This window comes from Thamnophis sirtalis, unplaced genomic scaffold, assembly GCF_051295495.1.
Source record: "Thamnophis sirtalis isolate CommonGarterSnake01/CBP01778 unplaced genomic scaffold, rThaSir2_p1.2 scaffold_9, whole genome shotgun sequence".
NCBI lineage: Eukaryota > Metazoa > Chordata > Lepidosauria > Squamata > Natricidae > Thamnophis > Thamnophis sirtalis.
In genome coordinates this window covers 9,186,220-9,210,851 of record NW_028261389.1, presented here as the reverse complement: position 1 = coordinate 9,210,851, position 24,632 = coordinate 9,186,220, and the positions used below count along the sequence as shown (strand labels likewise).

At 44.2% G+C, this 24,632-nt stretch overlaps 1 protein-coding gene across 6 annotated transcripts in view; it reads left to right on the top strand.

Annotated features, from left to right (window-relative positions):
• The window catches only part of SOX5 (SRY-box transcription factor 5), an 803,583-nt gene that overhangs the window by 637,970 nt on the left and 140,981 nt on the right, over positions 1 to 24,632 (top strand). For all 6 annotated transcript variants that reach the window (XM_087722779.1, XM_087722777.1, XM_087722781.1 and 3 more), the window contains 2 exons: positions 4,494 to 4,614; positions 19,634 to 19,722. In XM_087722779.1, coding sequence (XP_087578905.1) covers positions 4,494 to 4,614; positions 19,634 to 19,722 — 210 coding nt within the window. The remainder of the gene's footprint in view (positions 1 to 4,493; positions 4,615 to 19,633; positions 19,723 to 24,632) is intronic.

Sequence of the window (24,632 nt, the reverse complement as noted above, 5' to 3'; positions counted from 1 at the left end):
TATAGGTGGCCATTAGAGGGCGCTTCTCTCGTGGTGTATCTTATTTTCTCTTCTTGTGTCCGTCGCTGAGTGGTAAGGGATTTATCTACCATGTGTATGTCTGTATATATTTGTATGTAAACCACTATTAATTGACCAAAGGCTTTGTGTGTGCTATGTGCCGTGTTGCGCTCTGAATTTATCTCATATCAATAGCCACTCTGCCAAAACTCTTGACAGTAAACCAAGCTAGAAGAAGGTGGCGAAAGAGGATCTGTTTTTATTTTAAATGTTTTCCTGTGTGTAGCCTAGCAACAAGTCTAGGCAAACAAACCTCGCGCAAAGTTCCCTCCAACCTCAAAAATAAATACCGCGTGGGGGGCACCTGATGCATTTGATTCCTAGTTCATTGTTACGCTACCTTTTCATAACAATGACATTACCTGAGCATTGATCTCCTTTAGAAATTGAAATGGAACCCTGGAATTAAAGTTTTTCCTTGCTCTACTTAGCTTGTAAAGGAAACTAGATTGTTTTGTCTGAGATATTTTGGTCTCCAGGTTAAAAAAAAAATATTCACCAACTTTCTGCTACGTTTACCTTCAAGATTTAGCTTCCTTTTGTCATCTGACACTTTTCTTGTTTTCTGTACTCTCTTCTTCCCTCCCCTTTTTCCCTCTCTCCTTCCTTCCTTCCTTCCATCTCTCCTCTCCCTCTCCTCCCTCTCCTTCTCTCCTTGCTTCCTTGGTTCCTTCCTTCTTTCCCTCCCTTCCTTCCATCCATCTTTCCTTTCTCTTTCTCTCCTCTCCCCTCCCTCCTTCCTTCCCTCCCTTCTATCTATCTTTCCTTTCTCCTTCTTTCCTCTCCCTCCCTTCCTTCCATCCATCTTTCCTTTCTCCTCTCTTCTCTCCTCCCTCCTTCCCTCCCTCCATTCCATCCATCTTTCTTTTCTCCTCCCTCCCTTCCTTCCATCCAACTTTACTTTCTTCTTTTCTCCTCTCCTTTCCCTTCCTTCCTTCCATCTATCTTTCCTTTCTCCTCCTCTCTCCCTTCCTTCCTTCCTTCCTTTCTCCTTCTTTCCTCTCCTCTCCCTCCCTCCCTTTCATCCATCTTTCCTTTCTCCTCCTCTCCTCTCTTGTGTCAAGCATTTTACTTATTCAACAAGTAAAGGACAGCATTAAAATGTGACAATAGTTGTTTTTTTTTTGTAATGTTTTCCTAATGGCTCCTTTCCCAGTAAGGAATGCATTAATACAACATATTGGCTGGTTTATCCAGAAGTCTCTTGTAATCAAGTGCAGACTTGCAGGGCTGTGTCTGAGTGTGTGCATGTTTGTGTGTCGGCCAGTACTAGTATGTGTGTGTGTCTATGTTGCTTTAGTTTATATTAGCCCTGGAGGCAGAGTTAACACTTAAAATGGGACAAGAGAGTTTGCAGCCATCAGAGAACTTTCCAGCCAGCTTCAATAACATCACTCTCTTTTTTTCTTTCTTTTTTTGTATATAATTTTTTTTTTTGGCAGGAAAGACTTCAGTGCAACCATCTGTCTCTCTATTAGTGTTTTGAGTTCTGTTTTGAAGCTTCTTTGCTTGGCAAAGTCATTTTCATACATGGAACTCTTCTTCTTTTCTCCTTCCTTCCTTCTTGCCTTTCTTTTCTCTCTTTCTTCCTTTCTTCTTTTCTTTGTTTCTTTCGTTCTTTCTCTTTCCTTCTCACTCTCTCTCTTTCCCTTCCTTCCTTCCTTCCTTCCTTCCTTCCTTCCTTCCTTCCTTCCTACCTCCCTCCCCTCCCCTCCCCCCCGGTTCCTTGCGTAAGAATACAATGCAAAAATTCAATTCACCTTCAAAGGAGAAACACATTTCTTTGTCATTTAAAACAGGGGTCCAACCTTTCGGCCCTCAAGGACTACTCAATTCCTAATTTTAAATCCCACGCACCACTAATACAGTGGTGGGTTGCAAATATTTTTATTACTGGTTTGGGCGCGCTCGCACGCAATGTTTCTGTGCGTGCAAAGAAGCGGATGGGCGGAGCCTCCTGCTGCCGCTACTACCAGTTCGGCCGAACCGGGAGCAACCACCAGCGCACTAATAAAAACTCCCTAATGAATGGGCGGGCATGGCTAAGTAGTCATGTGACTGGGTAGGCATGGCCAACTCAATTTCACTCACACCAAGGGGCACCTCTCCGGCCCCCACTCGCCCCTCTCCTCCCAGCCTCTTCTCGCCTCCCCGCCCGGGCTCCTTAGGGCCCCAACAGGAAGCAGTTGTTGGAGCTAAACAGCCACCACAAGAAAGAGTTGGCAAAACAGCTCAGTTCAAATTGGATCTGACCGAGAAGGAGGCTCAGCAGAAGCACCTCACTGAGGACTACCAGCATAGGCTTTCCAAGCAGAGGGAAGACCTGCGGGAGTGCAAGGCCAGGTGCTGACGCTTGGAGGCTCAGCGGGCTGAGATGGTCAGGCAGTTCCAGGCCATGATGCAGTCCCACTGGAACGAGGCCCTCCGGCTCTTTGCCACCAGTGGCACTTCCCTCCAGCGTTCGCCCAAAGCCCCAGACCAGGAGGCTGAAGCAGACCCCAAGTTGGAATTTCTTCCCACCCCTCTGACCTGCACAAACAGACCCCAAAGGGGAGACTCTCTGCAGTAACACAAACAGTCATTGCATGTATCCGGCCCAGGGACCATGGTTTGAGGACCCCCGATTGAGTGCAATATAAAAAATGCAAATATTTTTTCTGCGGACCACCAACATTTTTTCATGGACCATCAGTGGTCCATGGATTGCCAGTTGGTCTCCGCTGATTTAAAAAGGGGAGGGGAAAAGTAGCAAATTAGGGCAATAACAGGATTATTCCAGGGTCATTAACATTTCTTTCTATTCGAATTTACCTTTGGGTAAAAATCCGGTTCAATTTTACAGACATCCGTAGGGGTACAGGATGAGCAGAGCGCTTGGAAGCATGACGGGCTGGCATTACTTTGCAGGTGCTGAAATGTTTTGGTCAAGTGAAATTGAATCCTTGCAACCACAATGACATGTCAGTATTAAAGAACTGCTCAACTAACAATTCTGCAACACTGTTTTTAAAAAGGTGTGTGACTCTAGAAATAGAACAGGAACGGAATGAGGAAGTCAAGAAGAGGGGGGGGGGAAATCTTATTCGAGATCCAAATGGGCTCAAAATAGATCTGTGTGGGGGCTATTGCTCTTTCTGTGGTCCACAGAGGTGGGGATATTTCCAAACTCAGATTGTCCCAAAAAATCAAATAATGTCATATATTTCTCCAATTTCCAATTACCTGTACTATAGTTGTAATCCAATCCAAGTAAAATGAGCCTCCCCCCCAAATAGAAGAGAATATTTGTAACTCAGGGTTGAACTGTATGGTCCTTGATGCTCTCTGAGCTTGTTGGTTTTCTTGTAGACATCTCTTTACCCAACTAGGCAACATCATCAGTGCTAGAAGGAAGTGTGATTTGTGGGGTGGGGGAAGGAGGAGGACTGTGGGGTCCTTGATGCTCTCTGTGCTTGGCGGTTTTCTTGCAGACATCTCATTACCCAACTAGGTAACCTCATCAGTGCTAGAAGGAAGTGTGGTTTGTGGGGGGGGGGGGAATGTGGGGTCCTTGATGCTTTCTATGCTTGGTGGTTTTCTTGTAGACATCTCTTTACCCAACTAGGCAACATCATCAGTGCTAAAAATGTGGTTTCTGGGGAGGAGGAGGAGGAAGAAGAGAAGGGGGAGGAATAGGACTGTGGGGTCCCTGATGCTCTCTGAGCATGCTTGTTTTCTTGCAGACATTTCATTACTGAACTAGGTAACATCATCAGTGTCAGAAGGGAGCAAACCCCCCTCCCATCTAGCACTGATGATGTTACCTAGTTTGGATAATGAAATGTCTGCAAGCTTAGAGAGCACCAAGGATCCCACAATTAGGCCACTCTCTGGAGTTTTTCTGTTGACTAAGATATCTGCAAAAAAAATAAGCTTCCAAGTCTTGCTGTGTTATTTTATCTCTACTACCACATTTTCCCCCAAATAAGACTGGGTCTTATATTAACTTTTGCTCCAAAAGACGCATTGGGGTTTATTTTCTGGGAAATGCAGTACTAAACGCCTCCTTCTGGAGTATGATCTTAACTGAGTCTTATTTTGGGGGTAGGCCTTGTGAGCATCTTGAAAAACCATGCAAGGGCTTATTTTCCAGTTGGGACTTATTTTGGGGGGAAAACAGAGTATATCAAAGACTATTTGAACAGGTGGCTCCATGCTAAACAGACCCTTCAGGCTTTCCACCACATTTCAGGTCCTTGGCCACCCCAGGAGCACAGCTTCACCTGGTGAAAGAAACACCTCGAGGGAAAGATATCTTCCTTTGTATACGCAGAATTTCGTGCAGTCCAACAGTGAGCCTCTGGAAGGATATCTGACAATTGCAGCCTTGAATCTTAAGGCTAACTGTTAAGCTGTAATACTTGGTTTGATGTTTACCACCTCTTGTCCAGCAGGTCCAAGGTCAGCTACCACCACTAATGATCCCCGTGTTCCCCCCAGACCAGCGAACTCTAGCAGCAGCAGCCCAGCAAGGATTTCTCCTGCCACCTGGCTTCAGCTACAAAACAGGCTGCAGTAAGTTACTCAGTTGTTTTCAAGCAGGGGTGATGGGCCTAAAGTGGAGCGGACGTGAGCTGGCATGGGGTAGCAATGATACACTATCATAGGCAGGCCATCCTCATTCAAACTGTATATTGTGTGGGTCAGAAAGTGGGCCGGGAAGGTATCTGCAGACTTCTCACATCCAGGGTGGGATTCAGCTGGTTCAGACTGGTTCAGTGTCAGCATTCCAAATATCATGCAGAATTAAATCAGAGTCCAAGGCAGAGCTATCCTTAAAGTTCCAATTTAATAAGACAGACATGTTGGCATCGTACTGTGGAATCCCAATTCTGGAAGTTACATCGGATTCCCACCCAGTTGAAAGTTCATGATCTTGTCCCCACACCCACAAGTCCATCACATGATCCAATCTTCTTCTCCCACGCTGGCATCTCCACCCAGCTGCTTCCGGTCAGGTGCAGAGGTGCGGAGACAAAAGATGACCTTGGGCTTCTGGAAAAGAATGACAACACCACATTCCACAATCCTACTCCTTTCTATTCCCCCCTCCCAACTACTACACTAATGAAACAGCATAATGAAATAAGAGAGAGTGTGGCAGGCCAAAGATCCTAAAAGGGATATAACTGCAGGCCTGACACTCAGAGGAACCGGATGTTAATTTTAATCTGGTTCGCCAAGCTGGTAGTTACAAGGACCAGCTGACCCCGGCCAACCTCTCCCATCCCAGGAGTCTCCACGCAGCCTGTTCATCATGCCAGGTAAGTTCAGGGCCCACATGGAGCTCCTGGGAGGGTGAAAAACAAACCTTCCAGAAGTACTGGAAGCCTCCAGAGGGTCTCCAGAACCTGGGGGAGGACATTTTCATGTTATTTTCTTTTGACCGCCGAAATAAGCATTTGGCCTTATTTTCGGGGAGGTCTTGTTATTTTTGAGGTACAGGAGGCGGCGAGCGTGGTCACCTCATGGCTGCTGCTGTGTTGCAATATTTGGGAAGGGCTTATTTTAGTGCATGCGCTCAAAAGCCCGATTGGGCTTATTATCTGGGGAGGTCTTATTTTCAGAGAAACAGAGTATTAGTATTAGTACACAGAGTGCTTCCGTACCAGAGACAAATTCCATGTATGTTTAATCACAGTTGGGCAGATAACACGCTGGGTTGCATAAACAGAGGCATAGAATCAAAATCACATGAAGTATTCGTACCGCTTTATAAAGCCTTAGTAAGGCTACATCTGGAACACTGCATCTAGTTTTGGTCACTACTTTACAAAAAAGATGTTGAGACTTTGGAAAAAGTGCAAAGAAGAGCAACTAAGACAATTAAAGGCCTGGAGACTAAAACATATGAAGAAAAATTGCAGGATTTGGATATGGCTTAGTCTAGAGAAAAGAAGGACTAAGGGGGACATGATAGCAGTATTCCAATATTTGAGAGGCTGCCACAAAGAAGAGGAGGTCAACTTATTTTCCAAAGCACCAGAAATTGGACCAAAAACTCCACCACTGGAATTGAGGAGAAACCTCCTCACAATGAGGACAATTAACCAATAAAACAATTTGCCTTCAGAACTTGTGGGTGCTTCATCATGAGAATTTTAAGAAGAGATTGGATAGTCACTTGTCTGAAATGGTATAGGTCTCCTGCTTGAGCAGAGGGCTGGACTAGAAGACCTCCAAGCTCCCTTCCAGCTCCTATTCTATTCTATCCTATCCTATTCTATTCTATTAATTCATTATTTCCTTTTTCAATCCAGATCTGTTTCTTACCAGGACTTAGTCAATGCAAAGAACAATTAAGAAAGCTGGGTTTAAATAGGAGTAAAGCCACACCTTGGAGGTGATTGACCCCTCCCATAGGAAACAAAAGAGGAGTGAATGGGGAGTGGGCTTTTGCAGGAAACAATTCGCTCCTTCAGTTGTTTCAAGAGTGGAAAGTTCTGTTTGTGACTATAAGAAACTCTGTGCCAAGTTTTGCCTTGCCCTGCATTTGGAAACTAGTTATTTGGCAGCTCTCCAAATGAGATAAGGTTCGTGTTGATAAACATTCCTCTGAAAGACCGTTTCCTAAGCCTTGCTGACTGGGAATGAAAGGAATCAGTCGTCTTTTTGCCGGGACCAAGACTCCGCTTCTTGCTTTTTAAGGAAATCTGGGTGAGAACATCCAGCCCTTTCTTGCATTGCCCTCCAACTGATGAAAGAAAAAGAGAAGAAGGCAACAATTTAGTCAGATGTCCTTCTCAAACCACCTGTTCTGTACTTAATGAAGAGATTTAATTTGCTCTTTTTGCAAATGACCTCCCGATAATGTGCAAGCACCATTAATCTCAATGGGAGTTCAGTGTATAGATCGAGGCTAACATATGCCTCTCAATTTATGGGCGAAAACAAAACACGAATTTACAACGGGTTTAAAGGCTGGAAAGTTGAAGATTAATTCTGGAAGGTTTTGCTTTCAGACGACTGTCCGTCCGGGTTTGTGTGTGTGTGTGTGTGTGTGTGTGTGTGTGTAACAGCAGATGTGAGTATTTGGGCCCTTTTATCTAAGCTTTTTATAGATCCTTGTCTATTCCTGTCTTGAAGACACGGCTTGTTTAAAATAAAACAAATAACCCAGAAGGAGGGGAGGAAGAGATTGGAGCTGCCTTTGTTTCAGCAAGCAGATTTATCTTGGTTAGGAATTTCATAAAACTGCCTTCCTTCATTTCCGGTTATCTAACTCTTCTGACATCAGTTTTCTATCTCTCTGAAACGCTCTTGTTCTGAAAACTACAGCCTTCGGTCCTTCTCTTTGGCTTTATTATGTCCGCATCAGTATATCATTGACAAATTCATGAATTCGTCAATTGTCTTTTGTTAGCCCTGGATACTTCACTGAAAGCAAATGAATTCGTTTTGAACCCCCCCCCCCCAAAGCAACCCTAAGCAAATGACAAGGCCCATACCATAATGTTACTATCTCTCTAGATAAATAGATAGATAGATAGATAGATAGATAGATAGATAGATAGATAGATAGATAGATAGATAGATAGATGATAGAGAGATAGCAGAGGTGGGTTTCAAACCCTGGTGCTTCTGGTTCACTCGTGCTCGTGTGTGTGTGCAACACTTCTGTGCATGCGCACCTCCCCCCCTCCTGCCGCCTCCATAAAGTCCTATTGTTATATTTTTTAAAAAGTACTCACTTTTTAGGAGTCCTGCCCTAGACATAATTGGATGCCATACTCTTTTTGTGAATGCTGGAAGAAATGTTCGGTTCCAAGTGGGGAGAAAGACACTGGATTCATGGAAGTTGCTTGGAAAGAAGGTTTTAATGGTGGACATGTCCACATGGCTTGAAGATGTTGTGGGAATTAAAAAAAAGGGCAGAGATGCTGATAGTACCTGAGTTTGATACCCTCTCTGGGCTTTTGAATTTGAGCTTGTATTCTGATTGGTTGTCAGACTCCCATGGGGCCATGCAGGAGCAACTCTGTAGGCTGTCCTGAGTCCCAGGCTTGGTTGAGCCTTGCTGGATGATATAATTTTCCCAGGTGCCATGTGGTGAGATGGGTTAATCCTATCACGTCCTGATGGCCATGTCTTAATCCCATCAGCCTGGAGCTAAAGTGGGGAGGGGAGCTGCAGGGAGCTGCTTTGTCTTTAAAACATGCTTCTCCTTTTCTCATCCAGGGAAAAATAATATCCTGCCTTTTTTAATATTTCCTAGAATATTTCATTCTTCTAGAAGGGTGGGTGGGTGCTAACCGTGGCACGACAATGGCACGACAAAACCGCGCTCCACTAAAGCGCGCCCGATTAAACCGCGTCGCTGACGTCATCAGCAGGGCGACAACAGCGACCGCGGAGAAAAAAGGGCGCTTTAAATAGCGCTTTGAAAGCAAGCCGATTCAACTTAAGGTAAGGGTTAGGTTTAGGGTTAACTTTAGGGTTAGGTTTAGGGTTAGGTTTAGGGTTAGGGTTAGGTTTAGGGTTAGGTTTAGGGTTAGGTTTAGGGTTAGGTTTAGGGTTAGGTTTAGGGTTAGGGTTAGGTTAAGGGTTAGGATTAGGTTAAGGGTTAGGGTTAGGTTAAGGGTTAGGGTTAGGTTTAGCGTTAGGTTAAGGGTTAGGTTTAGGGTTAGGGTTAGGTTTAGGGTTAGGTTAAGGGTTAGGTTTAGGATTAGGTTTAGGGGGGTTAGGTTTAGGTTTAGGGGTTAATTTTAGCTTTAGCGTTTACAGCGTGCTTTTTTCTCCACGCTGTTGTCGTGCTGTGATGACGTCAGCTACACGGTTTCGTCGAGCGCGCTTTAGTCGAACGCGGTTTTGTGGTGGAACCGGTGCTAACTTCCTACATGAAGTTGGGGCAGAGGGGGCTATGGAGTGAGATCACTTGCTGCGGCCAACTCGTCCTGGCCAACTCGCTGCAGGACAATTTAACTAATCAATTTAATTATTCAAAATAAATAAAAAATGTCATAATTATTGTCATTCATATTCCATTCTGTCCCTCCTTTTGCAAGCTTTCCTGAATGATCTGATTCCACCATTCCTTTGATATTCGTCTAATTCTTGTCCCACGGCAAATTGCCCCAAAGCGGAGTTGGCCATGGCAAAGTGTGATAGGCCCTCTGAGAATACAGGTAGTGCGAGACTTACAACCGCAACTGAGCCCACAATTTATGTCGCTAAGGGAGACAGTTGTTAAGTGAATTGCATCCCATTTTGTGACCTTTCTTGCCACAGTTAGCAATAGCAGTTAGACTTATATACCGCTTCATAGGGCTTTCAGCCCTCTCTAAGCGGTTTACAGAGTCAGCATATCGCCCCCATAGTCTGGGTCCTCATTTCACCCACCTCGGAAGGATGGAAGGCTGAGTCAACCTTGAGCCGGTGAGATTAGAACCGCTGAACTGCAGATAACAGTCAGCTGAAGTGGCCTGCAGTACTGCACCCTAACCACTGCGCCACCTTGTTAAGTGAATCGCTGCAGTTGTTAATAATACTTAAGTGACTTTGGCTTCCCCATTGCTGGTTACCAAGCCGTGGCATTTTGATCACTGGGGCTGCTGCAACGGTCGTAAATGTCATAATTTCACATTTTTTCAGTGCCAAATCAAAAATCTAATCTGTGACTTCAATTGTGGGTTGACCTCTAGACATTCAGACCCATCGTTGCCATGGGAGCCGTGAACTCCCAAGCCACTCAAATATTGGACTCAGTTATGGTTGTAAGTGTAAGGTTAGGGTTAGGTTTAGGGTCACTGATGGCTACATTTTTTTGTCTTTGCATGCCGAAAGCGCGTGTGTGTGCCCACACCAGTGGTGGGTTCATGCATGTGCACATGCGCACAGTGCGTGCATGCATCTTAGCGCTTCTGCGATGCTCCATCTGCTCAACAGAGCATCGCACAGGCACTGTAAGACTTAAAAGACTGGTAAGGAATTCGAGGGCGCAGCGGGCCCTCCGGAGCACCGTATCGGAATGGTATCCGGTACTCTGGGCAGGCTCCGGTACCGGTACGTACCGCCTGCAACCCACCACTGGCCCACACCCTAAATGCAATGTGCATGTGACCACCGTCAACTGCATGCTCCCCCCCCATGTTTGTGTGTGCGACCCCCACACCTTCTTTTGGGCCTAGGAGGCCTTCCTGAAGCCTCCTGGAACCAAAAATGGGGTTATCGTTAGTGCTCCCCCCACGGTCCCCCCACCCTGTGCATGTGTGTGCTCCCCCATACATGCATGCACATCTCCTGAATGCGCCCCATCCCCTATGCATGCGCGACAGAGACCTGAAAATCAGCTGATTAACATGAGGCGCATGTGCAAGCACAGTAAAGCTGAGCTGGGGCGATGGCCCGTGCGCCCACAGAGAGAGCTCTGCGTGCCACCTGTGGCACGCGTGCCTTTGGTGCGCCATCACGGGTCTAGGGCTATCTGTTTGAAGCTTTCTCCGACACCAGCGTTCAAACCTGTCAAGTCTCTTTTTAGTTTCTTTCTTCCAATCTATCTGTGCCTTTAAATGTTCCTATAGATATAACATATAAACTGTATCTTACTAAAGGGATTCCATGGGTGCATTTGTAGCCCTGGTTGAATACCGTGTTTTTCTGAGTATAAGACGCACCAAGATTTTGAAGGGGCAAATTAAAAAAAAAAAAAAGGTTTTTCACTCGGCAGACCCCCCCAAAATGGCCCGCTTTTTGTGAAAACAGGCCCATTTTTTGTCAAAAGAAAGGGCATACATAGCCTTTAGGAAGCTTATAGAGTGTTCCTGATGGCTGGGGGCGGGGTGGATAAAAACAAGCAAAAAAACAGGGTGTTTTTTGCTCATTTTTGCCCTCCTTAGCCCCCAGGAGCACACTGGAAGCCTCCTAAAAGCTATGGATGGCCATTTTTGCAAAGGGGCCAAGATTTCGGGAGGCCAAAAATGCTGTATTCAGTGTATAAGACGCACCCAGACTTTCACCCTTTTTTGAGGGAAAATGGTGCATCTTACATTCTGAAAAATACGGTAATTCTGTCCCACACCACATGGATATTGCCTGAGAATTTTTTGTTTTTTACTATTAAACATCTGTGCTGCCCATTTCTTAATTAAAAGGTTTTAGCGCACCCAGAAAGAATCCCGATCAGAGTCTAGAAAAACTAGTCTCCTCGTATTTTTCTTCATCAGATGGGAGATCTGATAATTCACACCACTTGAACCGTACATCTTAAAATCCTCCCTGAATCTCACTTGGCTATTTTAGTAGGTCTGGAAAAGGCCAAGAATGCATCCCATTAAGCAGAACTGGCAGATTCAATTAATTCCTTGTTTAACATGGTGTGACACTATGTATAAATGTGTTTGCTTTTCAATTCCAACGTATTAACACCATGGCAGCTGTGTGGCACGTCACACCCACGAGGCTGACATGATTATTATTATTTTTTTTTGATCACCATGGAAATGAAAAAGAAAATTAACCAAAATTTTGTTGTTGCCCCTGGGACTCCTTTTAATAGTGGCTTGTTGGTGAGACGTTCCAGAAGGTCTTGCTTTATTTCATTAGGAAAGCTACATTTGATCAATTTCTCCCTAATGTTAAGTGACACTCAAAGGAACAAAAACATCAGACGTTCCATTGCATGGAAAGAGCTCCGTAGAAATCAGATCTAGATGTTGGAGTTTATTTGGAAACCAGGGCTGAAATCCAGAAAGGATAGATACTGTTTCACGAATAAGGCCCTCACTGTTGTAGAAAGCGGTTTTGCCTTCTGTGTTGATAGAAAATAGAATAACAGAGTTGGAAGGGACCTTGGAGGTCTTTTAGTCCAACCCCATACTTAGGCAGGAAACCCTACACCACTTCAGTCAAATGGCTATCTAACATCTTCTTAAAAACTGCCAGTATTGGAGCATTCACAACTTCTGGAGGAAAGTTGTTCCACTGATTAATTGTTCTAACTGTCAAGGAATTTCTCCTCAGTTTTAAGTTGCTTCTCTCCTTGATTAGATTCCACCCATTGCTTCTTGTCCTGCCCTCAGGTGCCTTGGAGAATAGCTTGACTCCCTCTTCTTTGTGGCAACCCCTGAGATATTGGAAGACTGCTATCATGTCTCCCCCAGTCCTTCTTTTCATTAAACTAGACATATCCAGTTCCTGCAACGTTCTTCATATGTTTTAGTCTCCAGTCCCCTAATCATCTTTGTTGCTCTTCTCTGCACTCTTTCTTCAGTCCCAACATCTTTTTTACATTGTGGCGACCAAAACTGGATGCAGTATTCCAAGTGTGGCCTTACCAAGGCATTACAAAGTGGCATTAACACTTCACCTGATCTTGATTCTATCCCTCTGTTTATGCAGCCTAGAACTGTGTTGGCTTTTTTGGCAGCTGCTGCACACAGCTGGCTCATATTTAAACGGTTGTCCACTAGGACTCCAAGATCCCTCTCACAGTTACTACTGTTGATCATCTTAACCTCATCAGCAATAGCCCACATGGTTTTGGAGACCACTTGGAATTCTAAATGCAGATCAAGAAGAGGAACAGAATTCCATAAGTCAATTTGTATATAAAGTATCCGGTATTACTTTTAGATAGGTTGAGGTCCCAGGAATTTTCTGGAATATCAGTAACATACGCTGCGAGGTGCCAAGACCAAACATATCAGGTCCCTAAGCCTGATGTGAAGTCTACTGCTCCTTCAAAAGTTGCAAATGGTTTAATGGTTTTTAACTTTAGAGGATAAATGAAATGGATGGTTAGGAATTATATTAACCATAGTCAAGTGCAAAGAATCAGATCCACATGTTGAGTTCTAGTTAAGCTGCTTCGTTATTCATGCCTATAAACACGAATCTAGTCAATAACTGCACTAAATTGGGGCTAGATAAGAGTTAATCTTTATAAATCCTAGGCCAGAAATTATCACCAGCTTTTCTGATTTTATTTTTTGTTTTTTTGCTAATATTGGTCCATCAAAATATTGAGAAAGAGTTACAAAACAATAAGAGAAGAGCAAGACTGGAACATGCTATACTGTTGTAATAATCACTTATTGCAGAATTAATGTAGGAAAAAAGTTATTTTTAAGCCACCTTTGGACTTTGGCCCTAAACTCTACCAAATTACTAGTAATACTATACACGGTGTTACCAAAGGTAGGTAGGTAGGTAGGTAGGTAGGTAGGTAGGTAGGTAGGTAGGTGGGTGGGTGGGTGGGTGGATGGGTGGGTGGGTGGATTGGGTGGGTGTGTGGGTGGATGGATGGATGGGTAGGTAGGTAGATAGATAGATAGATGGATGGGTGGGTGTGTGGGTGGATGGATGGATGGATAGGTAGATAGATAGATAGATAGATGGATGGATGAATGGATGGATGGATGGATGGATGGATGGATGGATGGATGGATGGATGGATGGATGGATGGATAGATATATGGATGGATGGATAGATACATAGATGGATAGATGGATAGATAGATAGATAGATAGATAGATAGATAGATAGATAGATAGATAGATAGATAGATAGACAGACAGACAGACAGACAGACAGATCTGTGTGTGTGAGAGAGAGAGAGAGAGAGAGAGAGAGAGGAAGAAACAGAAAGAGAGAGACAGAGAGAGAGAGCATACAATGCAAGAGTTTAATCTAGTTATAGATATACTGACAAGGTATTAATAATCCAAGATTGGAATTAGCTAGAATTCTCCTTCTCTCTCTCTCCCTCTCTCCCTCTCTCTCTCTCTCTCTCTCCCTCCCTCTCTCTCTCTCCCTCCTTCCCTCCTCTCTCTCGATACTCTCCCTTTTGTATAAAAGGGGGGGGGAAACACTGCCACAAATAATTTAGCATTAAATGAGTTTCTATTTTAGTCTACTCTTAAATAAATTCTTTAAAGTCCTGCTGATTTCAGGGAGAAAATTAAATATTTCTTGTTCGGTTAAAAGCTGAGTCAGATCACAGCAGTCTGATGTTAATGGACAGGAAGGCTGTTATACCTTTGATTCCATCTGTGTTAGGAAGGCAGATGTAAAATCCTTCTGCAATCAGCGCATTTTATTTTTCTGACGTGGCAAATTAGTGCACGTAGAAATTACTTTTTAAAAAAAAATTACTAAAAACTTAAAAAGAAATTTACCAAAGTTCAGACAATAAAATATATGTAATGACGCCTTAAAATTGGCACAAGTCACTGCACCCTGAAGTTAATCGGTTTAATGAATGCTGGGCTACTTGCTAGTTTTCTTAACATCACTCAGATCTAATTGTTTGTTTAGTTATAGATCAAAATTTTATTGATCATTAAATGCCTCCTATAAAGTGACTCTGTGTGGCTTGCAGGTTATAAAGCAAATAGAAAAATAATTAAAACATTAAAATTACACAAATTGAGACGTTGAAATCATACTGAAATCAGAACTAAGTGATGGACAGGACAGGGATGATGACCTATTACCCCATCAATCATCTCCAGTGGTGACCACCTTGGGATCCCAAGCCAACTGAAAAAAAGTCAAATTTTAATACCCTTCTGGAAGGCCAAATGGGAGGGGGCCAGTTCTTAGTTCCAGTGGCAGAGTGTTGCCACAGGGATGGAGTCACAGCAGAAAAGGCTCTTCGCCTTGAACCCACCAGCTGGAATTTCATAGCAGATGAGATTCATATCAGGCCTCTTCCGCTGGCATGAATGGGGCAGGCTAGTCCCACTGGGGAGAAACGGATCCTCAGATACCTGGAACCATGTCATGTAGGGCTTATGTGTATGTATGTAATTCAATAAATTGCTTTGTGTGGGAAGAAGGAGAAGGAAGAAGGAGAAGGAAGGAGAAGGAGGAAGAGGAAGAGGAAGAGGAAGAAGAAGAAGAAGAAGAAGAAGAAGAAGAAGAAGAAGAAGAAGAAGAAGAAGAAGAAGAAGAAGAAGAAGAAGAAGAAAGTAGTGGTAGTGGTAGTGGTAGTGGTAGTGGTAGTAATAGTAGTTTGGTTTTGAGTACAGCAAAAACCACTGGGACTATCAGGTTAAGAAGGTTTTAGAGAATAAGAAAGATCTTGTGGGACTTCAGAATCCAGACTGACAGGCACTTGGCCTACAACACACCTGACATAACAATAGTTGAAAAGAAAAAAGTTTGGTTCATTGACATTGCAATACCTGGAGATGCACGAATTGAAGATAAGCAGCAAGAAAAAATCACAAAATACCGGGACTTGCAAATTGATGTTGAGCGACTGTGGAAAAAGAAATCGAGTGTTGTCCCAATTGTAATTGGAGCCCTTGGAGCAATACCTAAAGGGCTACCTCGCTATTTGGAAATTTTAAATTTATCAGACTTGAACATTCTGACTCTACAAAAAACCACCCTACTTGGAACAGCTTATACCCTCCGACGTTACCTTAACAGTTTCTAGATCCTTGGTTAGGATTCAAGCTGTTGAGCTACCAACCAGCCCCAAAGGCTGTGAATCTCACCAGAGATTAACCACATAATAATAATAATAATTAATAACAACAACAACAACAACACAAAAACATAGTTAACAGGTAATGCTGTGATGGCAAACCTATGGTACGCGTGCCACAGGTGGCACACACAGAGCCCTCTCTGCAGGCACGCAAATGGTTGCCCAGCTCAGGTCTAACTTACATGGCTGTGCACCTCCCTCCAACCATTTTTGGGTGTCTGCCGTGCATGCATGGGGGGGGGCACATGCAGGAGAGATTTGTGCATGCATGGGGGGGTCAGGGGCAGGGTGCTGCATTCTCCACCCCCCTCGCAGCCCATTTTTGCTCCCAGGAGGCTGCAGGGAGACTTACTAGGCCCAAAACGGGCCACAGAGGGGCATCGCGCATGCGTGGGGGGAGTGCAGTAGGTTGCGCACATGCATGGGCATGGGGGAGCATAGGCCGGCCATGAGCACATGTGTGGGGGCGGGGAGCACAGGGAGGGATTGTGCACACATTGCATTATGGGTGCGGTCGCGCAACAGCAAAAAGATTAGCCATCACTGACGTAAGGTTTGCTTATGTGTTTGTGGAGATTGTCAGTCATCCTGGTCATGGTTGTCCCAAAGGTGCTTTTATTTTCTTCCCAAGAGGCAACTGGACTTTCTGGTTTTTCTGAAGAAGCTTCTGGGATGAGAAGCAAAACGTCTTCAAAGACAAAACAAAGTCCAATTGCCTCTTGAAAAAATAAGTTTGCTTCTCTGCATCAGTGGTGGGTTGCAGGCGGTACGTCACGATACGGGCGTACTGGAGCCTGCCTGGAGCACTGGGTACCATTCCGGTATGGTGCTACGGAGGGCCCACCCGCCCGCCCAACCTGTCCTTTAAAGCCTTCAGGGCAGGGGTGGGTTTCTCGCCCCGTTCCAACCAGTTCGGTTGGAATGGAGCCGGCGGCGTCCTCGTGCACGCGCGCAGTGCACGCATGCGTACTAGCATCTGTGCGATGCTCCAGCTGTTCCTGGAGGATCGTGCAGGCGCTGTATGCATCCTGCGCATGCGTGGAAGCACAGAACTCGTCAAAACCGGGTAAGGACCGTGGACGGGCGGGTGGGCCTTTCACCGTTCCCGGAAGTTACTTACTTCCGGGTTCGCCGACCAACCGGTTCGCGGGGACCGCCGCGAACCGGTTGAAACCCACCCCTGCTTCAGGGCTTCCGCGCATGCCACATACAGCGCCTGTGTGACGCTCCGACGAGCAGCTGGAGCATGGCGGAGGCTTGTGGAAGTGTCGCTTGCAGCTACAACGCATGCGCACACCGCACGCATTCACGTGGCTGATTCTGGGCCCATTCCACTGATGTGCATGCTTACGAACACAAAGACTTACATTTGGATTATTATTTCCTAAAGCTGTTTGTACCCAGACAACACACTGTTTAATTGAAAATGGTATTTTTATATGTTGTAAAATAAAAATACTGAACTGAAAAACCTACACACACACACTTACAAACACACACACAAATATGCATTTATTTTATTCATGTATTCAACAAATGGCCACCCAAAGTAATCAGGATGATCCTGGAGACTTCCAGCGTTAAAATAATATGCGTTCAAACTCTTAAATCACTTTCCTGAACGGGATGATAACTTGAATGTTTAGGATTTAAATATCGCAAACTTTCCCCAGGGAAGAATTGCTGATGTTTCCTCTGTTTTGTTTGTTCTTATTAAGGTCATCACATGTTTTATTTCTAATGGAGGATCATGTGGGCAGTATTAAAATTCTTTTTGTTTGGTCCAGGAGCAAGGCTTCCCAAAGGCTAATTTCCAATTTAAGTGCCGTCAGCTGATGTCCAACTTCTGAAAACAGCCAAGCCCTGAGGGGGGAAAGTCAAAACTCTTGAAATAGTTTGTTTGCCTTTTTTAAAAAAGAAAAAAAAATCTAGTTGACAATAGTATCAAAGCTAATGAGATGGAACATAGATACTGATCTTAAAAGTAATCATAAGGACAGATGGTTTTATTATTATGCATTTGAAGGAAATACCACTGGAGGGGGAAAACACTACCAAACACTCTACACCCCCTCAACTTATGACCATAACTGAGCCCAAAATTTCTATTGCTAAGCAAGACTGTTGTTAAGTGAGTTGGTCCCTATTTTATGACCTTTCTTGCCACAGTTGTGAAGTCAATTCCCGCAGTGATTTTTTTTTGAGAATTTTTTTTGTTTTAGTTAAACAAAAAGACAACAACAAAAAATCATCTTTCGTTACATCTTGTTGAAAGCGTATCGATTGTTACAAATATATTCCCTGCGTTTCTTCCACAATCCTTACATATGCGTCATTCAAATCAGGTTGTAGATTTTAAGTCAAGAAAGAAAAGTTATGTATTTTACTATCCCTGTACCAAAATTCTGATTTAGTTACTATTGTTTAAACATGTTTTTTATCTAGAATCATTTATATTAAAAGACACAACCACCTACTAGCATTCATTTGCAATTTCAATAGATCTCTAATAACATTACACCTTTATAATATATTCTAAAATTAATTCGGTTAAGTAAGATATCTAAGCATTCCCCCCCACAATAACACACCTGTATGTATCATTAAATATTGTCCATTAACATTTCATTGTTATTATTGTAGTTAACCAAAAGTTACTGTTTATCTCACCTCTCCTTTCCAGGCCAATCCCTGCAGTTGTTAAGTTACTGACACGCTTGTTAAGTGAATCTGATGTCAGGCCTGTAGTCATCTTTTCTTTTGGGATCTTTGGCCTGCCACCCTTTCTATTATTCTACTATGCATTTTCTCTTGGTGGGAAAATGGTAGGGGGGGGATTGTACAAAGTTAGATGGGATGTAGCTATAACAACATTCTTTCTAGAAAGCCAAGGTCATCCTTTGTCTTTGCACCTCTGCACCTGGGCCAGAACTGAATGAGTGGAAGCTGCCAGTATAGCAGTGAAAGATTGGACCCTGTGATGGGCTTGTGGGTGTGGGGGCAAGATCTTGAACTTTCAACTGAGTGGAGAAAACCAGGAAGCTTTCAGATCCGGGTTTTCCCGGATGGGCCAACATGGCTTTCTTAATAAATTGGAACTCTGAGGAATCCATTGCCTTGGACTCTGATTTAATTTTGGATGCTATTTGGAATCCTGACATCTGACTTCCCCATTGACTTTGCTTGCTAGAAGGAGGCAAAGGGTAGTCACATGATCCCGGGATGTAGCAACCATCATAAGATCATGCCAGTTGCCAGGGCTCTGAATTCTGATCATCTTCTCTCTCTCTCTGTCTCTCTCTCTCTCTGTCTCTTTCTTCTCTCTCTCTCTGTCTCGCTCTTCTCTCTCTGTCTCTCTCTCACTCTTCTCTCACTCTTCTCTCTCTCTCTGTCTCTCTCTTCTCTCTCTCTCTTCTCTCTCTCTCTGTCTCTCTCTCCTCTCTCTCTTCTCTCTCTCTTCTCTCTCTCTCTTCTCTCTCTCTGTCTCTCTCTTCTCTCTCTGTCTCTCTCTCACTCTTCTCTCTCTTCTCTCTCTTCTCTCTCTCTGTCTCTCTCTCTTCTTCTCTCTCTGTCTCTCCCTCTCTTCTCTCTCTGTCTCTCTCTCTCTTCTCTCTCTCTCTGTCTCTCTCTTCTCTCTCTCTGTCTCTCTCTCTTCTTCTCTCTCTGTCTCTCTTCTCTCTCTCTGTCTCTCTCTCACTCTTCTTCTTCTCTCTCTCTCTCTTCTCTCTCTCTGTCTTTCTCTCTGTCTCTCTCTTTCTTCTTCTATTTCCTTCATGCTTTCCCCCACCTTCCCTTTTTCGGGGGAAGCTCAGTGATCCAGGCACGCTTCCCTCCTCCCCCTCCCCATTTCCCTAAATACATCATGAAAAAAGGATGATGTTTCCGCCTTAATTGCTTGTCCCTTTTATTCGTGTTCCTCCCTCAGCCAGAAATTGTGAAGAGTGTTAGTAAAAGGCCTCACAATGGAGCTTTTCATTAGAACTCTGCGAGGCAGACAAAAAAAAAGAGAGGCTTTTGGAAGGAGTGAATGCAGGAGTTTAATTTGCAGGTGGAGAGTAGATAAAAGGTGCTGACGCCTCTGTTATTTTCTTACTTAGGTGACCCTTACCCCGTTCAGCTGATTCCAACCACAATGGCAGCTGCCGCCGCCGCCGCCACCCCGGGTTTAGGCCCACTGCAACTGCAGGTAAGTGCTTTGTAAAGAGGCAAAGGTGGAATCCATCTGAAAAGCTGGACCCGCAAAACACACACACACACCCCTTGGGTGCCTTCTGAACCCTGCTCTTGAGGTGGAGGAGAGGAAAACTCCCTTTGGAGTAACACAACTGCCTCTGGAAATAACTTGCTTTGTTTGTTTATCGGGTTTATGTGGCCACCCGTGTCACCAAGGCTGAGTGGCCATGGAAAAAATGGGACAATGTTTTCATTTGGGAGATTTAACAGCGTTGAGTGTGAATTGCGCTTAGCTGATAAGGTGGTAGCGGTGCTGTTGGAGGAGGAGGAGGTGGTGGTGGTGGTGGAGGAGGAGGAGGTGGAGGAAAGAGAGTGACAGCAGGAGGAAGAAGAGAAAGAGGAGGAGGAAGAAGAGGAGGAGGAAAGAGAATGACAGCGGGAGGAAGAAGAGAAAGAGGAGGAGGAAGAAGAGGAGGAGGAAAGAGAATGACAGCAGGAGGAAGAAGAGAAAGGAGGAGGAGGAAGGAGAGGAGGAGGAAGAGAAGGAGGAAAAAGAATGTCAGAAGTAGGAGGAGGAGGAAGAGGAGGAGGAGGAAATAGAAGGACAGCAGAAGGAGGAGGAAGAAGAGGAGGAGGAGAAGGAAGGGGAGGAGGAGAGGGAGAAGAAGGAAATTGTCTTGCCTTTCTTCCTTGTTTCTGTGTAAGCTCTTGGCTCATTCTAAGAAGTTGAATTTGGAGAGGATAAAAGTAACAATTATTACCCTTTGCAAAAAAAATGCAAGCATTCGGAGCTGAGCTCATGGGTCCCATGTCATAGGAGGAACAAATCTGTGCATTTGTCTATAGGAAATATAATTTAAGAAATTAACTGTGAGAGATGAGTCAAGTTATGGGACCCAACACTATAATTGTTATTTTCCAGATTATGTATTTACTTCCTATTTTTGTTCTGCGTTACTTCCCTAACAATGGAGAGCCACACCAGCATGGGTACAATATCAAAATGATCTCCCACCCATTGGCCAGACCTCCATTGTCTTAGCTTTTGCGGGATGGTTGAATCATACGAACTTGGAGAGGGTAGAGAGAAACAGTTGCTACCCTTTTAAAACCTGGGAGCAGAGAACACCGGAGGAACCAAAAGAAGCATTTGTTTGTGCGAGAATAATTAAAGAAATTGTTGTAAGAGATTGGTCAAGAGCTATAATGGTTATATCTCAGATTTTTTTTCAGATAGATCAGTGGTTCCCAAACTTGGCAACTTTAAGACTTCTGGACTTCAACTCCCAGAATTCCTGCTCTCGCTCTTCATCTTGATGATTTGCTGATGGGCGGGGGGAGGCAGCTGGAACTGATTCTAAATGGCACTGTAGATTTGTGGAACCTCTTCTATGGAAGAGGTTAGAACTGGCAGGAATCCACCCCTGGGTTCTCTCGAATCCCTGCAAACCCCCAGCAGCCCACCCCTAGTTTTCTCCTCAGTGAAACATTCTCCCACTGAGCCAAGGTGGCGCAGTGGTTAAATGCAGCACTGCAGGCTACTGCTAGATCAGCAGGTCAGCGGTTCAAATCTCACCGGCTCAGGGTTGACTCAGCCTTCCATCCTTCCGAGGTGGGTAAAATGAGGACCCAGATTGTTGGGGGCAATATGCTGACTCTCTGTAAACCGCTTAGAGAGGCCTGAAAGGCCTATGAAGCGGTATATAAGTCTACTGCTATTGCTATTGCTATATATTGCTATTGCTCCCTTCCACATGCCTGCATAGAGCTGGCTGGAGAATTCTGGGAGTTGAAGTCCACAAGTCTTAAAGTTGCCAAGTTTGGGAACCACTGGGATGGATGGATGGATGGATGGATGGATGGATGGATGGATGGATGGATGGATGGATGGATGGATAGATGATAGATAGATAGATAGATAGATAGATAGATAGATAGATAGATAGATAGATAGATAGATAGATAGATAGATAGATAGGCAGGCAGGCAGACAGACAGACAGACAGACGGACAGATAGACAGACAACTCCTTACTTCTCTAATAATGGCACGGGCAGAATTCCATAATGAACTCCCACCCATTGGAACTGAGTTTTTTTAGCTTTAGCAAGATGGTTCCATCACATGCCTTCAGCCTGTAGCCTTCCATGATGGATCTTCCAGGTGTTCTGGGACTGTAATGTCAGAATTTCTAGTTTTTGAAAATGTGACCAGGAATTGCCAGTTGTAGTCCATAACTGATAGCAAATTAAATGCCCTACCTTAGGGACTTTGGAATGATGGTAAGCAGAGACGAAACTCTTTGTTATAGGTAAAGCGCCTGGTTAGTTGGAACTCTAGCAGTGCACTAGATGCTGAGACCTTAGAAAGAGTGCAAAGAAGAGCAACAAAGATGATAAGAGGCTAAATTGTATGAATCATAGTTAAGGGACCTAGGTATGTTCGGCCTAAGAAAGAGAAGGTTTAGGGGAGAGACGATAGCAGTCTTCCAACGCTTGAAGGGATGCCACAGGGAAGAAGGCATTAGTTCATGATCCATAACACCTGAAGACAGGGCAAGAAGCAATAGGCAGAAGCTCAATGGGAGGAGATGCAACCTGAAAATGAGGAATTTCTTGGACAGTTAATTGATGGAACTTCTTGCATCCTGGAATTGTGGATTCTGGAGGTCTTCAAGAAAAGATTAGACAACAATTTGGGATGATATAAGGACTCCTGCCTTGGACATGGGGGTTGGACCAGAAGACCTCCAAGGTCCCCTCCAGCTTTATGATTCTATTATTATGCATTCGATTTTTATGCCACCCATTTCCCCTGTAGGATAATTCTATGATTCTATGAGATGATGGTTGATATTCTATTCAAATCGTGGATTGAAGTTTTGGGTGGTGGAAAAGCATGGGTCACTCTCCATTGCTACGCTGAGCTTATAATATTAAGTGTTCTCCACATGCCCATCGGTTACACAGAGCATTCTTCTTCCTTGAATTTCTAAGAGGGAAGAATCACCTCCTTATTCCTAAGGTTTGTCAAATTGGCCATTAGAAACCTTGCTTCACCCTGCAAGATATCTCAATGGCAAAGTTATGGGCTATCTCGTGGGTAGATGGATGTGAGAGCTGGAGCCTTCTTTACTTTCTTGGAGAATCGACAGATAGGGTGAATCTACAGCAATAAATGATTCTTTATCTTGTATTGGTGGGAGAGAAAAGCCATAAACTTCCAAGTTAATGACCTTAGTGCTATTGACTCAACTCCTGGTGAACAAATAGACATGTCATTGTTGTTTTGACCCTGTCCCAAATAATACTTGGTATTTCCTTTCAAGGACATTCTAATTGTCCTTTGGATTCCATTTTCTTCTTGTCTTCCCTTTCTTGTGTTGTTGTGGCCCGCCAGTAGCCAGTAGAGCTGGCAGCAGTTTTGGACAGTGAAGAGGTTGGGTAGGAACATGGGCCAGTCCTGGAGACTGGGGAAGGCTCTGATGAAGGCTCTGTGTTGGAGGAAGAGAGAGGACCAGGGCCGTATGCCAGTTATCAGCTGCCTTCAGAGTCCGACATCAATGAGGCAGACGAACAGTTGGAGCCTGTTTCTAGTGTGCGCATGTGCAGGGTTACCAGACAAAGGGAACAGCTAAAGAACAGGGGTCGACTTGCGAGTAAGGCCACAAGTGGACGGTGAATGGCCCCTCCCAGAGGAAATAAAAGAGGAGTGAAAGGGGAGTGGAGTTTGCAGGAGACAATTAGTTCGCTCAATTGATTTGTGACTCTCCGAGACTCCTTGCCAAGTTTTGCAGATATCAGCCTGGCAGCTCTCCAAGCCAGATAAGGTCTGTGACTATAAATCCTACCTGGAAAGACTTTGCTGGATGTGAATGAGCAGAATTCACAGTGACAAGGAGTTTGCTTCATGCTCTCAGGAAGCCTAGGTCAGAACATGTGTCCTCAATCTTGCCAAAAATAATAAATCCCATCATCTGCTTATATTACTGCATATGATCATCTCAAGATCCTCTTTTATTTAGCCAGGCATTGATTATCTGGCTCTCTTGCTAATTCATGACACCTCCTTGTAACCATCCTCCGATTCAGAATGTGAACAAATCTACCTTCTTTCTCTTCTTCTTTTTTACAATAGCCAAATTTCACAGGAACACTTTACCCCAGGAAAGACCTTTATACCAGTTCTGATCTTTCTTGTCCTAAAAATATCCTTATCCGTGGTTTTTTGGGGCTTTTTTGCCTAAATTTTTCATGGTTGGGAATGAAACTGGGAGCCAGCTGTTCCTAGATTAGAAATGAACTGTTCAGATAATAAAATCCCGGTTACCTTTATGACCTTGACGGAAAGCTATCAAATATGCATTAAACAAAGAAAAGTGGAAGGAGAGACGCTAGAATGTAAATATTGGAGTGATGGCATCTAAATAGGTTTTGATGGCTGTATGCTTCAGCAGGCAGAGGGCTTGTTGTAGTTGGCTTCATTCTTGACTACAGTAAAGTATTTACACTGGTTGACCCATGGCTAAATGTCTGCCATTTAGTAAATCAAATTCCAGAACAAGGGGTTGAGAATCTAGAGAGCCTAAATTTGCAGTTGTGCCAGGCTGAAGTGTGACATATTGCCTTCTTCTCTAGGATTAATCTGTTTACTCCTCCTATGCATTGTTCCTCTTTACCTCTTCTTCAGTGCAAGAACATAAAACTGTCCGCCACCTTTGCTTCTTCAGAGACAACGGCAAGTTCACCAAGCATGCTGATTGTCATTACCTTAATATTTATCGTTAATCCGGGTTTTTCTTTTCCCTCTCCCTTTTTATAGCAATAGCAATAGCAGTTAGACTTATATACCGCTTCATAGGGCTTTCAGCCCTCTCTAAGCGGTTTACAGAGTCAGCATATTGCCCCCAACAACAATCCGGGT